Genomic DNA, 14549 nt, shown 5'->3' with positions numbered 1-14549 from the left:
TTTTTAATGGTTTTTTAAAGCATTTTCTTTACATCTTATCCCTGGTTTGTAAATGCCTCAGAATCAGGATCTTTGCCTTTTAAAATAATTCTATGAGTTGTTGAATTCCATGTACCTAGCACAGTCTGGGCTTCCCTGGTAGCTCAGCTGGTAAAGAATCTGCCTGCAATGTAGGAGATGCTGGTTTGATTCCTGGGTCGGGAAGATCCCCTGGAGGAGGGATCGGCCACCCATTCCAGTATTCATGGACTTCCCTCGTGGCTCAGATGGTGAAGAATCGACCTGCAGTGTGGGAGTCCTGAGTTTGATTCCTGGTTGGGAAGATCCCCTGGAGGAGGGCATGGCAGCCCACTCCAGTATTCTTGCCTAGAGAATCCCATGGACAGAGGAGCCTGGCGGGCTGCAGTCCATGGGGTCACAGAGTCGGACACGACTGAGCGACCAAGTGCAGCACAGTAGTCTGTCTGCTTTCGGGTTCTCGATACCTGTAGGTTGAATTCAGTCATGAATCAAAGTTGTTACTTATTTTGATAAAATCACCAGATTGTTGCATCCTCCTCAAATTTCCCTTGAGTATTAGATCTGTGGACCAAATTAAGAGAGTTTTGGGAAAAGATTGTCTTATTTTGTTTAAATATCAGTTGTTCTAGAGGCCAAAAATCTGTCTGCTTTCCTGACTTGATCTGGTGAGAAGACGCGGTCACTAAAGAACAAGTTAGGCTGCCCGACTTCAACGTGATTCAGTATCAGTTAAATGTCTAATTGCTTTCAGCATATCAGCTTTTTCCTTTTTTTTCCCTAATGAAATGACTCATGGAGCAAAGTTGGCAGTCGCTGAGTTAAGCTCCTCTGAATTTAAGTTGTCATGCTAATTCCCTGGCTGTTTGGCCAGCCCTCCAGCCTGCTGTTTCTCTCAGCTCAGGGAGCAGTCCCATTTCCCGGGTGTTCATTGGAGAGGTCCTTCTCAGGGCCACAGTCCTGTCCTCTTGTGAAGCTGCCTTGATTTACCAAGTGAATGATGTCGGCCCCTAGGGAAACAGTTGGTCTGAAGGTAGTTGTCCTGCTTCCCAGCCAGGCCCCAGCCCAGTGGTCTTGGCTGCCTTGCTGCTGGTTCAGGGCACCCCTTTCTCAAATGTGCTCTTTCCTCCTGCTTCACCCTTGGGCCCTCTGCAGTGCCTGCTACCTTGCTGATCCGGCCCCTCTACATGTGTTTGCATGTGTTTGTGTTTTGTGTTCAGGGGACAGGTTATTCAGAGCCCTGAAGACAGTGGGCCCTCTGAGTACTGGTTGTGGGCAGCAGTCATGACACCCCAGTGCTGATGCCAAGATCCGCGTCCCTGGTTGAGAGAGGGCAGGTTCTGTTGGACAGCAAGCTAGTGGTCTTCTCTTTCTGAACAGACTTTTTTTGGCTCAGTTTGTTGGTTCAGAAATGACCTTAGTATTAAACTTGATGATATAATTATTTTAATACCTTTAAATAGTTATATAGTGCCAAATGAGATGCTAAACCCTTGTATTATGTAGGGAGTGAACTTAATCATTCTTATAAAGAAATATAATTTCAGGATAAAGTTTGAAATGAGATTGTAAGCTGTCATTATGGGAGGTTATATAGAACCACCATTGAGAGTTTTTTTGGTTGTTCTGATTTAGTTGTCCGAAGCTTCTCATGCTCAGGATACTGTAATAGTGTTAAGTTCATGAGGTTCTGAGCACTTAATTTACTGTATACAAGGAAATGTAGGCTTCCCTGGTGGCTCAGATGGTAAAGAATCTGCCTGCAATGCAGGAGACTTGGGTTCAATCCCTGGGTCAAGAAGATCCCCTAGAGAAAGTGAAGTCACTCAGTCGTGTCCGACCCTCAGCGACTCCATGGACTGCAGCCTTCGTCCATGGGATTTTCCAGGCAAGAGTACTGGAGTGGGGTGCCATTGCCTTCTCCCCTAGAGAAGGGAATGACAACCCACTCCAGTATTCTTGCCTGGGAAATCCCATGGACAGAGGAGCCTGGTGGGCTACAGTACATGGAGTCACAGAGTCAGACATAATTGAGCAACTAACACTTTCACTTTCACTTCATGTAAGTTAATGTAAACAAAGACTTCTCACATAGCGTAGTGGTAAAGAATTCTGCCTGCGAGTGCAGGAGACACAGAGACGTATGGGTGGGGAAGATCCCTTGGGGAAGGAAATCGCAACCCATTCCAGTATCCTTGCCTGGGAAATCCCATGGACAGAGAAGCTTGGTGGGCCCCAGTCCTCGGGGTCACGAGTTGGTCACGCCTGAGCATGCACACACCTGTACCAAATGGAAAGAGTCTTCACTGTGTACCTTTTTCAGTTCAGTTCAGTCGCTCAGTCGTGTCTGACTCTTTGTGACCCCATGGACTGCAGCACGCCAGGCCTCCTGTCCATCACCAGCTCTAGGAGTTTACTCAGACTCATGTCCATTGAGTCGGTGATGCCATCCAACCTTCTCATCCTCTGTCGTCCCCTTCTCCTCCCACTTTCAATCTTTCCCAGCATCAGGGTCTTTTCAAATGAGTCAGTACTTCGAGTCAGGTGGCTAAAGTCATGGAGTTTCAGCTTCAGCATCAGTCCTTCCAATGAACACCCAGGACTGATCTCCTTTAGGATGGATTGGTTGGATCTCCTTGCAGTCCAGGGGGCCCTCAAGAGTCTGCTCCAACACCACAGTTCAAAAGTATCAATTCTTCAGTGCTCAGCTTTCTTTATACTCCAACTCTCACATTCATACATGACTACTGGAAAAACCATAGATTTGACTAAACAGACCTTTGTGTACCTTTTTAGCAGTCATAGTTGCCTTCTGGAGAAGGAAACGGCAACCCACTCCAGTATTCTTGCCTGGAGAATCCTGTGGACAGAGGAGCCTGGTGGGCTGCCATCTGTGGGGTCGCACAGAGTCGGACATGACTGAAGCGACTTAGCATGCATGCATTGGAGAAGGAAATGGCAACCCACTCCAGTATTCTTGCCTGGAGAATCCCAGGGATGGAGGAGCCTGTTGGGCTGCTGTCTGTGGGATTGTACAGAGTTGGACACGACTGAAGTGACTTAGCAGCAGCAGCAGCAGCATACTTACCTTCAAGATTGAAGTGCAGGAATAAATTTTGTTGTTACAGCTGGCAGATGGTCATTAAGATCGTTGGAGTCAATAAACTGAAAATTGTTCTTGACCTTAGTAATTCTAGAAATATTAGCAGTGTTGATACTTCTATTGGAAAACCATTGCACTTACTCATATTCTGTGTAGATGGCGAATGCTGTATTAAAATGTGAGGTCTGAAACAAGAAAAGATGTACACTTTTTGTTCATTTCCCTGAAGTAATGTTTCTTATTTGCTTGGCTCGTAGGTGCCTGACAGTTAAGCGATGGGGAGGCACTTGGCCTCGCTTCTGCTTCTGCTGCGCCTCCTCCAGCATTTCGGAGATGGTGATGGAAGCGGAACGCTGGAAGAGATGCCCCTGCAGTTCACACATTTCCAGTACAATGTCACAGTGCATGAAAACTCTGCAGCGAAAACCTACGTGGGGCATCCCGTAAAGATGGGTATTTACATGACAAATCCACTGTGGGAGTTAAGGTACAAAATCATCTCAGGAGACAACGAAAACCTATTCAAAGCCGAAGAGTACGTTCTTGGAGACTTTTGCTTTCTGAGAATAAGGACCAAAGGAGGAAATACAGCTATTCTCAACAGAGAAGTGAAAGACCACTACACGTTGATTGTCAAAGCAGTGGAAAAAAATACTAACGCTGAAGCACGAACAAAGGTCAGAGTGCAAGTGCTGGATACAAATGACCTGAGACCCCTCTTCTCCCCCACCTCGTACAGCGTGTCTCTACCTGAAAACACAGCCATAAGGACCAGTATCGCGAGAGTCAGTGCCACGGATGCAGACATAGGCACCAATGGAGAATTTTACTACAGTTTCAAAGACCGAACAGACATGTTTGCCATCCACCCCACCAGTGGCACCATTGTTTTAACGGGCAGACTTGACTACACAGAGACCAGTGTCTACGAGATGGAGATTCTCGCTGTGGACCGCGGCATGAAGTTGTACGGTAGCAGCGGCATCAGCAGCATGGCCAAGCTCACGGTTCACGTAGAGCAGGCCAACGCGTGTGCCCCCGTGATAACAGCCGTGACCTCGTCACCGTCCGAACTGGACAGGGACCCCACGTACGCCATCGTGACCGTGGACGACTGCGATCAGGGTGTCAATGGGGAGGTCGCTTCTTTAAGCATTGTGGCGGGAGACCTCCTTCAGCAGTTCAGAACAGTGAGGTCCTCTCCAGGGAGCAGAGAATACAAGCTCAAAGCCACTGGCGCCATCGACTGGGACAGTCATCCTTTCGGCTACAACCTGACGCTCCAGGCGAAAGACAAAGGAACTCCTCCCCAGTTCTCTTCTGTGAAAGTGATCCATGTGATTTCGCCACGGTTCAAAGCGGGGCCGGTCAGGTTCGAGAAGGAGGTTTACAGAGCAGAAATCAGCGAATTCGCTCCTCCCCACACACCTGTGGTCATGGTAAAAGCCACGCCTAGCTACCCTCATTTGAAGTATGTTTTTAAAAGCACACCTGGAAAAGCTAAATTCAGTCTGAATCACAACACTGGTCTCATTTCCATCTTAGAACCCCTGAAAAGACAGCAGGCATCCCATTTTGAACTCGAAGTCACAACCAGTGACAGAAAAGCCTCGACCAGAGTCTTGGTTAAAGTCTTGAGTGCCAACAGTCACCCTCCGGAATTTACTCAGACAGCCTACAAAGCATCTTTTGATGAGAACGTGCCCATTGGTACTACGGTCATGAGTGTGAGCGCTGTAGACCCTGATGAGGGTGAGAACGGGTACGTGACTTACAGCATTGCAAACTTAAATCACGTGCCGTTCGTCATTAACCATTTCACAGGCGCCGTGAGTACTTCAGAAAACTTGGACTATGAGCTGATGCCACGGGTTTACACTCTGAGGATTCGCGCATCAGACTGGGGCTCGCCCTACCGCCGGGAGATTGAGATCCTTGCCACCCTTACTCTCAATAATTTGAATGACAACACACCCCTATTTGAGAAGATAAATTGTGAAGGAACGATTCCCAGGGATCTGGGCGTTGGGGAGCAGATAACTACCGTCTCTGCTATCGATGCAGATGAACTTCAGTTGGTGCGATACCAGATCGAGGCTGGAAATGAACTGGACTTGTTCAGCTTGAACCCCAACTCCGGGGTACTGTCATTAAAGCAGTCGCTGATGGATGGCTTAGGGGCCAAGGTGTCATTTCACAGCCTGAGAATCACGGCTACAGATGGAGAGAATTTTGCCACCCCGTTATACATCAACATGACCGTGGCTGCCCTTCGCAAGCCGGTCAGCCTGCAGTGTGAGGAGACGGGCGTGGCCAAAATGCTGGCGGAGAAACTCCTGCAGGCGAACAAGCTGCACAGCCAGGGAGAGGTCGAGGACGTCTTCTTTGACTCCCACTCTGTCAACGCTCACGTGCCCCAGTTCAGAAGTACTCTTCCAGTTGGGATCCAGGTCAAGGAAAACCAGCCTGTGGGTTCCAGCCTGCTTGTCATGAATGCTACTGATCTCGACACTGGCTTCAACGGGAAGCTGGTCTACGCCGTTTCCGGAGGAAATGAAGATAGCTGCTTCATTATGGACATGGAAACGGGGATGCTCAAAATCCTGTCTCCCCTTGACCGTGAGACGACAGACAGGTACACCCTGAACATCACAGTGTCTGACCTGGGACTGCCACAGAGGGCGGCGTGGCATCTGCTGGAGATCCGAGTCCTGGACGCCAATGATAATCCACCTGAATTTTTACAGGAGAGCTACTTTGTTGAAGTGAGCGAAGACAAAGAGATAAACAGTGAAATCATCCAGGTGGAAGCCACAGACAAAGACCTGGGGCCAAACGGACACGTGAGGTACTCTATTCTCACCGACACAGACAAGTTCTCAATCGACAGCGTGACTGGAGTGGTTAAAATCCTGAACCCCTTGGACCGTGAGGAGCAGCAGGTGCATTACTTAAAGGTTGAAGCCAGGGATCAAGCCAGGGAAGAACCCCAGCTGCTCTCTACGGTGATTCTCAAAGTATCCTTAGACGATGTGAATGACAACCCGCCCAAGTTTATTCCCCCTAATTACCGCGTGAAAGTTCGAGAGGACCTTCCAGAAGGGACCATAATCATGTGGTTAGAGGCCCACGACCCTGATTTGGGTCAGTCTAGTCAAGTGAGGTACAGTCTCCTGGACCACGGAGAAGGAAACTTTGATGTGGATAAGCTCAGCGGAGCCGTGAGGATCATACAGCAGTTGGACTTTGAGAAGAAGCAGGTATATAACCTCACGGTGAGGGCCAAAGACAAAGGGAAGCCCATTTCTCTGTCTTCCACTTGCTACGTTGAAGTGGAGGTCATCGACGTGAATGAGAACCTCCATCCGCCCGTGTTTCCCAGCTTCGTGGAAAAGGGTGCGGTAAAAGAAAACGCCCCTCTTGGTTCTTCAGTCATGAAGGTGTCCGCTCGTGATGAGGACATGGGAAGAGATGGGGAGATCCACTACTCCATTCGGGATGGTTCTGGTGTTGGTGTTTTCAGAATAGATGAAGAAACAGGTGAGTGTGTTCTCTTTACGCTGGCTTGCTCTTCCCTCTCATTTCTTTCTAAAGTAAATGTCCCCCGTGTTGACTCTTTCACAGTTCCCCTTTGGCCCCTAGGGCGCAGTGCACATCCATGCTTTTTGTCCTGTTGCCTGTGTCTTTGTGTAGTATGGAACCAGAGGAACCTGAATTGAAACCATGACCCCTGATCCTGACCTCCAGGTTTGTTCTGTATCTTATCAAAAGCTTCATTGTGATTTTTCTGTAACTCTTGAGAGGCCCTTCCGAAGTTTCTCCAGCTGGTGCAGGTGCAGACATAGGCGACCACTCCGCTGCCTGGCGTGCTATTCAGATGTTGGTGCACACCCGCAAGTAAGGGAGCCTACAGAGAGAGGACCGTGTACGTTCTCTAGGTTTCGTTTGAACAGCAGATGGAGGCTGTAGAAGGTGGAGTTGGAGGGACCTGGCTTTGAATCGTGGCTCTCTCAGCTGTTAATTTGATGGTCTTGGACAAATTGATTATCCTCTTAAAATTGACTTCCTCCACCTATAAGATGGGGGCACCCCAATTTACTGAAAGATTTTTGTGGGGATAAAGTGAAATAACGTGTTATCGTCTGTTGTTTAATGTCTTTTGGAAGTGGTAACAATGCTCCGTTATACATCCTTCCTCCTGGAATGAGGACCTAAAAACAGAACATCCAGGACAGCCATTTATGCTAGAGTATATATGTATTATTTTGCATTTTGTACATACCTCTAATTTAACTGCTTTTCATGGATTTTATAGTTATATGTCAGTCTCCCCTGCTGGCGTGTGAACCGTGTTATTACTTTGCTGGGGCAGCCATAACAAAGGTCTGCCACAGACACAGTGCTTAAACAACAGAAATTTATTTTTCACATGTGGAGGCTGCAAATCAAAGATCAACGTGTTGGCAGAGTACGTTTCTCCCGAGCCCTCTCTCCTTGGCTTGTAGTTGACCATCGTCCGCTGTGACATCACATGATCCTCTCTGTTAACGTCTGTGTCCTCATCTCTTTGTATGAGGGACCGCCCCCTCATTTTAACTTCTTTTTAACTCGTTTATCTCATTTGGGGCCCTGTCTCTAAGGACAGTCATGTTTTGAGGGACTGGGGATTTTGGACTTGGACACATGAATCTCGGGAGACACAGTTCATAACAAAACTACCTTTAAGGACAGGCTTTTAGCGCATATATTTTCTGTCCTCAGCACCCACCAGATATTGCCTGATAGAAGCTGCTTATTACATGGTAAAAGATTGAATGAGTAAATTAAAGATTATTTTTGTTTTGAATGTCCTGCCTTCTGAAACTGCTAGGGAAAATAGAAGGAAACTGGGTAACCCCAGCAGTCATCAGCCACAGATGGAGTTCGGTTTGTTTATTAATCTCACTGCTATTTCCTTTACGAATATGTCCATTCTAAAAGGCATATTTTTTCTTATTGTTTTAAATCTTCAAGTTTTTATTCAGTAATGCCACAAATAAGTTCTTCACTCAGTACCCACCCCAGTGTGCAGTTCCATGTCTAATAGGTGTACAGCAAGTGAAAAATTTAATTATTGTCCTAGAAATAAGTGATTTCAGAGGGTACACAATTTTTAACATGTTTTTGTTTATTCAGAGGATTCTTTCTCTAGTGAATTACATACCTCTAGTGTGTGGTATAGATCTGCAGAGTCATCATCTGCCACTCATCCAAAAGATCTGTAATGGTTAATTCAAGAGAAAATAGCGTTGCCAGCAGCAGTTAGTAATCACCCACCTGAAGAGTGGAATGGATCTTTTCCCTTATCATACTCTCTGATATGAATTAGTTTTCAGGTACATTGGCAACATAGAAAAATACCCAGAATTTAGTAACTGAAGCTGAAAGTATGAAGTGTTTTATGAATTTCATAAGGACAATTTTTCCTACTTATTTTTTTCTTTTCCAAGGTGGGCTTTGAACACCTTGAAAGAGAACTGTCATAGTTGAAAGACAGAAAATAGAAACAAAATCTTAATTTACATTTCCTTTATGTCTTAAATTATGTGAGCACTGTCTTTTGGGTTTTTTTCTTTCAAGTTCAGAAGAGTATTTCTATTGTTGCTTTTTAAAGACCTATTTAGAAACTAGCATTTTTGGTCTATAAATTGAAGAGACTGGAATAGTCTTACTATTGGGGGTGGGCGGATAGGGGAGAGGGTGTGCAGCCAACCAGCTGAACAGGGCAGCGTTCTGAAATAATTTTAGTCGTTTTCAAGCTGAATGGCAGGGCTAGACTTCAAGGGTGGTAATTTAGTGAGAGGCCGGGCATGGGTTGGGATTATGGGCATCGGGTTAGGAAAGTGTATGATCAACTGTTATGCATTGGTACGAAGATTGAGATTTAAAGGTGAGAGAAAAATTGGAAATTTCTAGGTCATCTCTTCTATAGTCCTTCCGTTATAGAGGAAAATACAGCAGATTTAGGTTTATATGCTTTTGAAGTTGCATAAAGGTGATGTAATAGTTTTTATACATTGCTCTGGTATACGTTGCAAGATATTTTCTTTTTGTCAGTAGGATTATCAGCCCAAGCAATTACAGAGATCCCCAGCAAGACATCTGATATCATGGTGTCGAATTCCTTCATGAAAAGTCAATATGTTTGTGCGATAGAAATCCTAAATTAGATATGCCACTTTTCTGTTTGGGTTTTGCCTCACTGATTTTGAAGGCAGGTTGGGAGTGTGGGGAGGTGCCTGGCAGATGAGGAAAAGTAGGAGCAGTTCTGAAACACCAGTGGGTACCCCCTCAGACAAGGCAGGCAAACTCCAGCATGAGTTGGGGTTGGCCTGGCCCAGGTGGAGTCATTAGCATCTTTCTAGAAGGTCAGTATGGGCTTCCTGGTGACTAAAGAATCTTCCTGCAATGCAGGAGACCCAGGTTCAGTCCCTGACTTGGGATGATCCCCTGGAGAAGGAAATGACAACCCACTCCAGTATTCTTGCCTGGAGAATCCTATGGACCGAGGAGTCTGGTGGGCTTCAGTCCATGGGTTCCTGAAGAATCAGACAAAGAGAACTTAAGTCTCTGCTGCTTGCCCACTTCTGCTGAGCTCTCACCTTCTCCTCTAGTGATGCCTTTCATACAGGGCTGATGGCCGTGGGCCTGTTCAGAGCTGCTGTGACTGTGAAGACCATGAACCTGCCTGCCTCATTGTCGCTTTGCTTCTTGCCTTTGACTTAACTTTAAACTAGATCATTGGCTGAATATAATAAAACCGAGTTTTTGTGGTGTTTTACCTATTTCAGCATTGTTACATAGGGATATCATTTGTATGCTTCTCATAGAACAGAGGACATATTCAGCTGTCTGAATTTAGTTCTTACTATTTTTAAGATCCTCCCTTTTCCCTTAAAAAAAAAACAAAACAAAAAAACGCTGCTTAAACTTGAAATATCCCCTGACAATTTTATTTTTTTTGGAAATGGAAATTCTATGGACTACCGAAAATATGTATTTGAGTGAACAGCCCTGTCAGCTCTGGGTGTTATGCATATTTTGCTAATTGGCTTTGCAGGGAGGTAACACATACTTGCAGTGTAGGGGTGACAGTCATTTGACTCATCAGTTAATCTCTCACTGTGTCATATGCTTTTTCCTGGAGAGGCTTCTGGGTGTTAGTGAACCATTCTGACAAATCCAAGCCCGCATGATTGAGGTTTGGAAGGGTTGAGTGTTGGGTGAAACATTATTTGGAAAGCCTGCCGTTAGAGATCAATCTCCAGTACTCTATAAAGAGTCTCCCCTTTTTGTCTCCTTAAAATCTGCAGTGAGGATTGTAAAGCAGGTTTAACAGAAATGTTACAGGAGTAGGTATCTTGGAAATGTGTAATTTCACATTTCGGTTTTTATTTGCCCGACTTTATACTTCTTAGCATTCACCCCATTCTCACTTCCAGGACATTGCTGGTTGCTTTGTCGGAAGCTTCCGAGTTGAGCAGAGTAGAATCTTAGGGCTTCCTCCTGGAGATTTGTGGAATTAATTCAGCTTAGTATTCTTGGCTGGTGAGGACCAAACCAACTTAATTATTACTTGAGCGCCAATAAAACGTTGCAGGTCTTTGCTCATTTTTAAAATAGGGTATAATTTTTAAAACTAGCGAAAGGCTTGGCCAAAAGGTTTACTTTTAAAATTGTTAATGGGACCTCATATCGAAGCAGGGTTTAGTTGAGCCCTGCTCCACCCGTGTCTGTATTGTAATGAACGCCTTCTGTGTGTGATTTCCCTACTGTCTGGAGGGCCTCAGTTGGGCTCTTACTGTAATGCAACCCGGTAAGAGTGTCTTCCCTTTCTGACTCGACGTATTTCGGGAGACCGTGTTTTTCACTAAGATAAAAGCAAATTTTTGAACTTCTTAGGGCTGTATTACTCTTAGAACACCAATTGTGGTTTCAGGATTGAAATTTACATTCCAGTGAAAAGACTTGGAATGAATTAACATGGAAGTAACAGCTGTTGCAATGGGATAAATCATCGTTCATGAATGACGGGAGGGAGAGTAAGGACTACGTCTTTCTTGAGAGAACCCGGCTACAGTGTCATTCCGGGGGAGTGTTACTGCACCATTCCTAGGTCTGGAGACTGGCTTAGGGGACGAAGGAGCAATGAGTTAGCCTGGTGGAAACAGAAGGGAATTCCAGTCCAGTCTCACCTTATTGTTGACTTCAGTGAGGAGGGAGAATGCCTCTGGGGATTCAGTCTGGTTTGGCAGAGCTCTTGAGTGTTTTCATTATGATTTTAATTATTCGCTCAAGTTTAAAAAAGACCTTTTCCCAACTTAAAAGTAGGATATTCTGCATACAGCCAGGGACCCATGATTTTTCCTACGGCCACTTCTCTCGGGACAGATAGTAGCCTGTAGAGGAGAAGGAAGGCTATTAATGGGCTCAAGCTGGAGGACTGAAAAGCCTGTAAGAGTGGCTGAGGGCCGGGCGGTTCCTAGAAGTGTGATCTCCTGGGGTGGGACCAGTTACCCTGCTTGGAGCTGGGTCTAGAATTCCTGGCAGCAGGAACTAAAATAGGGACTGGTGGGAGGCCGAAAGGGAGTGAAGAAATGTGCTGGTGAAAGGGCTTTTGTGTCGCCATCTCCTCCCTCGAGTGGCCGCAGCTGCTTTCTGTCCTGTTCTTTATTCTCCTCCCCAGAAAGTTGAGGAGAAAGGAAACTGGTTTCATGGCCCCAGTGAGACTGAAAAAGGGGCTTTGGCAGGAAGCACGTTATGATCATGTATGTGCCGTTGCTCTGGTCGGGAGTAAAGAATCTGTGACTCTGAGTCAGAGGATGGAGGGCATGGTAGTCCTTTCTGCTGGGGTGGGGATCCTCTGGGGAGCCAGGAGGGTTTTAAGGTGAAAACAGGATCTCATTAGAAATCCAAAGGGAACTCTGTTTTGGTTTGTGGGTTTTTTTTTTCACTTAAAAATTAAATTTATTTATTTTTAATTGAAGGATAATTGCTTTACAGTATTGTGTTGCTTTCTGCCGTACATCAGCCTGAATCAGCCATAGGCACACATGTGTCCCATCCCTCTTGAACATCCCTCCCACCTCCCTCCCCATCCTACCCCTCTAGGTTGTTACGGAGCCCCGGGTTGAGTTCCCTGAGTCATACAGTAAATTCCCATTGGCTTTGTATTTTACATACTGTAATGTGTGTTTCCATGCTAGGAAACAGGGCTCAACTTTCCTTTGCTGCTGCTGCCAAGCCGCTTCAGTCACATCCGACTCTGTGCGACCCCATAGACGGCAGCCCACCAGGCTCCCCCGTCCCTGGGATTCTCCAGGCAAGAACACTGGAGTGGATTGCCATTTCCTTCTCCAATGCATGAAAGTGAAAACTTTCCTTTAGTTATTTGTGTATTTAACAAGTTGATGCTTTAGGTGCCGAGGGACGGTGCTTGGAGGAGGGGGCGGGATATAACACCCTGTGCCCTGTGGTTCCGCGTGGTCTCGTGTTGTTGAGCAGCATGTGGTGAAGGTGTGCAGTGCACTGATCCAGTCCTGCGAGGCGTGTGAGGGTCAGAACTGGGAGGGGACGGGCTGGAACCACTTGGGGTGCTCTCCGGCCTCAAGCCTTTGGTGATAATGACAGTAGTGACGTGGACGTTGTGGTAATAATGAGCCACAGATACTGAGTGTCACGGCCAGTGCTGTCCTAAGCCCTGTATGTATGTTAACGTGTTTAATCCTCACAACTAAGACTCACAACTGCAACTCACACTTGACTCACACCTGTGACTTCCCTGGCGGCTCGGCCGGTAAAAGTGTCTGCCTACAATGCAGGAGACCCAGGTTCCATCCCTGGGTTGGGAAGATCCCCTGGAGAAGGAAATGGCAACCCACTCCAGTATTCTTGCCTGGAGAATCCCATGGACGGAGGAGCCTGATAGGCTGCAGTCCATGGGGTCACAAAGAGTCAGATAGGAGTTCACTTTCACTTTCACAACTACCAGATAGTTTCTCTTATCCCTATGTTACCTATGAGGAAACGTTCAGAAGTTAAACAACTTGCCCAAAACCACCTGGGACTTCCCGGGTGACTCATTAGTAAAGCGTCTGCCTGTGATACAGGAGACACAGGTTCAATCCCTGGGTCAGGAAGATACCCTGGAGAAGGAAATGGCAATCCACTCCAGTATTCTTGCCTGGAGAAGCCCATGGACGGAGGAGCCTAGTGATCTGTAGTCCATGGAGTCGCAGAGTTGGATGCCACTGAATAGGCAAAACCACTTGAGTGCTAAGTGGCAGAACTAGGGAGTTGTGTGCACGGGAACCCTGCACTGAACTGCCGTCACTCAAGAGTGGTCTTGCCACGCTGTTTGTGGTCAGTCGTGTCCAACTCTTTGCAACCCCCATGGACTGTAGCCCACCAGCCTCCTCTGTCCATGGCATTCTCCGGAGGGAGCCCATATAAAAACCACCAGTTGAGTAGGAGTCTGGGCTGAATAGGGTGGGCTGGGCTGTTCACTTCAGTCCTAAATTTGAGGCTTGGTCTTGAAAGGAATATTGACTCAGAGACTCTCCTTCCTTCATTTTTATTCCCAGAATGATGTGTGGCTCTTTGGTACATTTAGTAGAACAGAGTTTTAGCGTTACAAAGTGGTGGCATTTAAACACTTTAGATTATTGCTCTGAAGTGTTTAGTATCTGGTGCCGAATATAGACGGTAGTGAGCTCTGCTGTCTGGTGGCTGTGGACAGGTATCTCACCTGTGTTTGCAATTGTGACACTATGATCTTCCCATGAATAAAAATGCAGTCTGCCTGCCTGCCTGAACTCTATTGGATGTTAATCAAAGCCTCTCGTCCTAGAAACATTGTTTTAGCTGGCTGTTAGGGTCCTGGCTAACCTTTAAAACCAGTTTAACCCGCACAGCGGCGGGAGCTGGCTTAGCCCACGCTTCCTCTTTGAATGGATTTCCTTGTGTCCTTGTTGTCTTGCCCTGTCCTCCTCGGTGCCCTGGCCTCAGGTGCTGTCCTCGCCACCGTGACGCGTGTGGCTCGACGCCCTAATGAGCCTCTTCTCCCCCGCAGCCCTCCTGGCAGGGAACCACCTTTATGTTCTGAACGTGTTGAAGACCTGAGTGTTCATACTTTGAGTGGCCTGTGTGTGTAAAGATTTAATACCCCATTCACATCCAGGCTGTTCTTTCCATGTTGCCTGCCTTGCCCAATTCTGAAAATTGAGTAGATCTTGAAACTCGAGTTGTTTGCTCATGTTGGAATTTTTTTTTCCTTAACCATTTCGTTGCTGTTGTTTTGACTTTGTGGATTATTTGCATTCACAAGCCTGGGTTTGTCAGGTTGTTAATTACCTATTTGTATTTTGTGTGCTGCTTTGCTTCGCAGCTG

General features: G+C 46.5%; 1 protein-coding gene across 9 annotated transcripts in view; it reads left to right on the top strand.

Moving 5' to 3' along the window:
- The window catches only part of FAT1 (FAT atypical cadherin 1), a 125998-nt gene that overhangs the window by 12778 nt on the left and 98671 nt on the right, over positions 1 to 14549 (top strand). For all 9 annotated transcript variants that reach the window (XR_015156156.1, XR_015156155.1, XM_086380155.1 and 6 more), the window contains one exon: positions 3379 to 6661. Coding sequence is in view for 7 of the 9 variants with exons in the window: in XM_086380155.1 (XP_086236281.1) it covers positions 3397 to 6661 (3265 nt within the window). In the remaining 2 variants the exon portion in view is untranslated. The remainder of the gene's footprint in view (positions 1 to 3378; positions 6662 to 14549) is intronic.

This window comes from Bos grunniens, chromosome 27 (genome assembly GCF_055505025.1).
Source record: "Bos grunniens cultivar Pamir isolate PY7600 chromosome 27, Bosgru_T2T1.0, whole genome shotgun sequence".
Taxonomy (NCBI): Eukaryota; Metazoa; Chordata; class Mammalia; order Artiodactyla; family Bovidae; genus Bos; species Bos grunniens.
The sequence above is the reverse complement of the archived record's forward strand: the minus strand, read 5'-3'. Positions and strand labels throughout refer to the sequence as shown.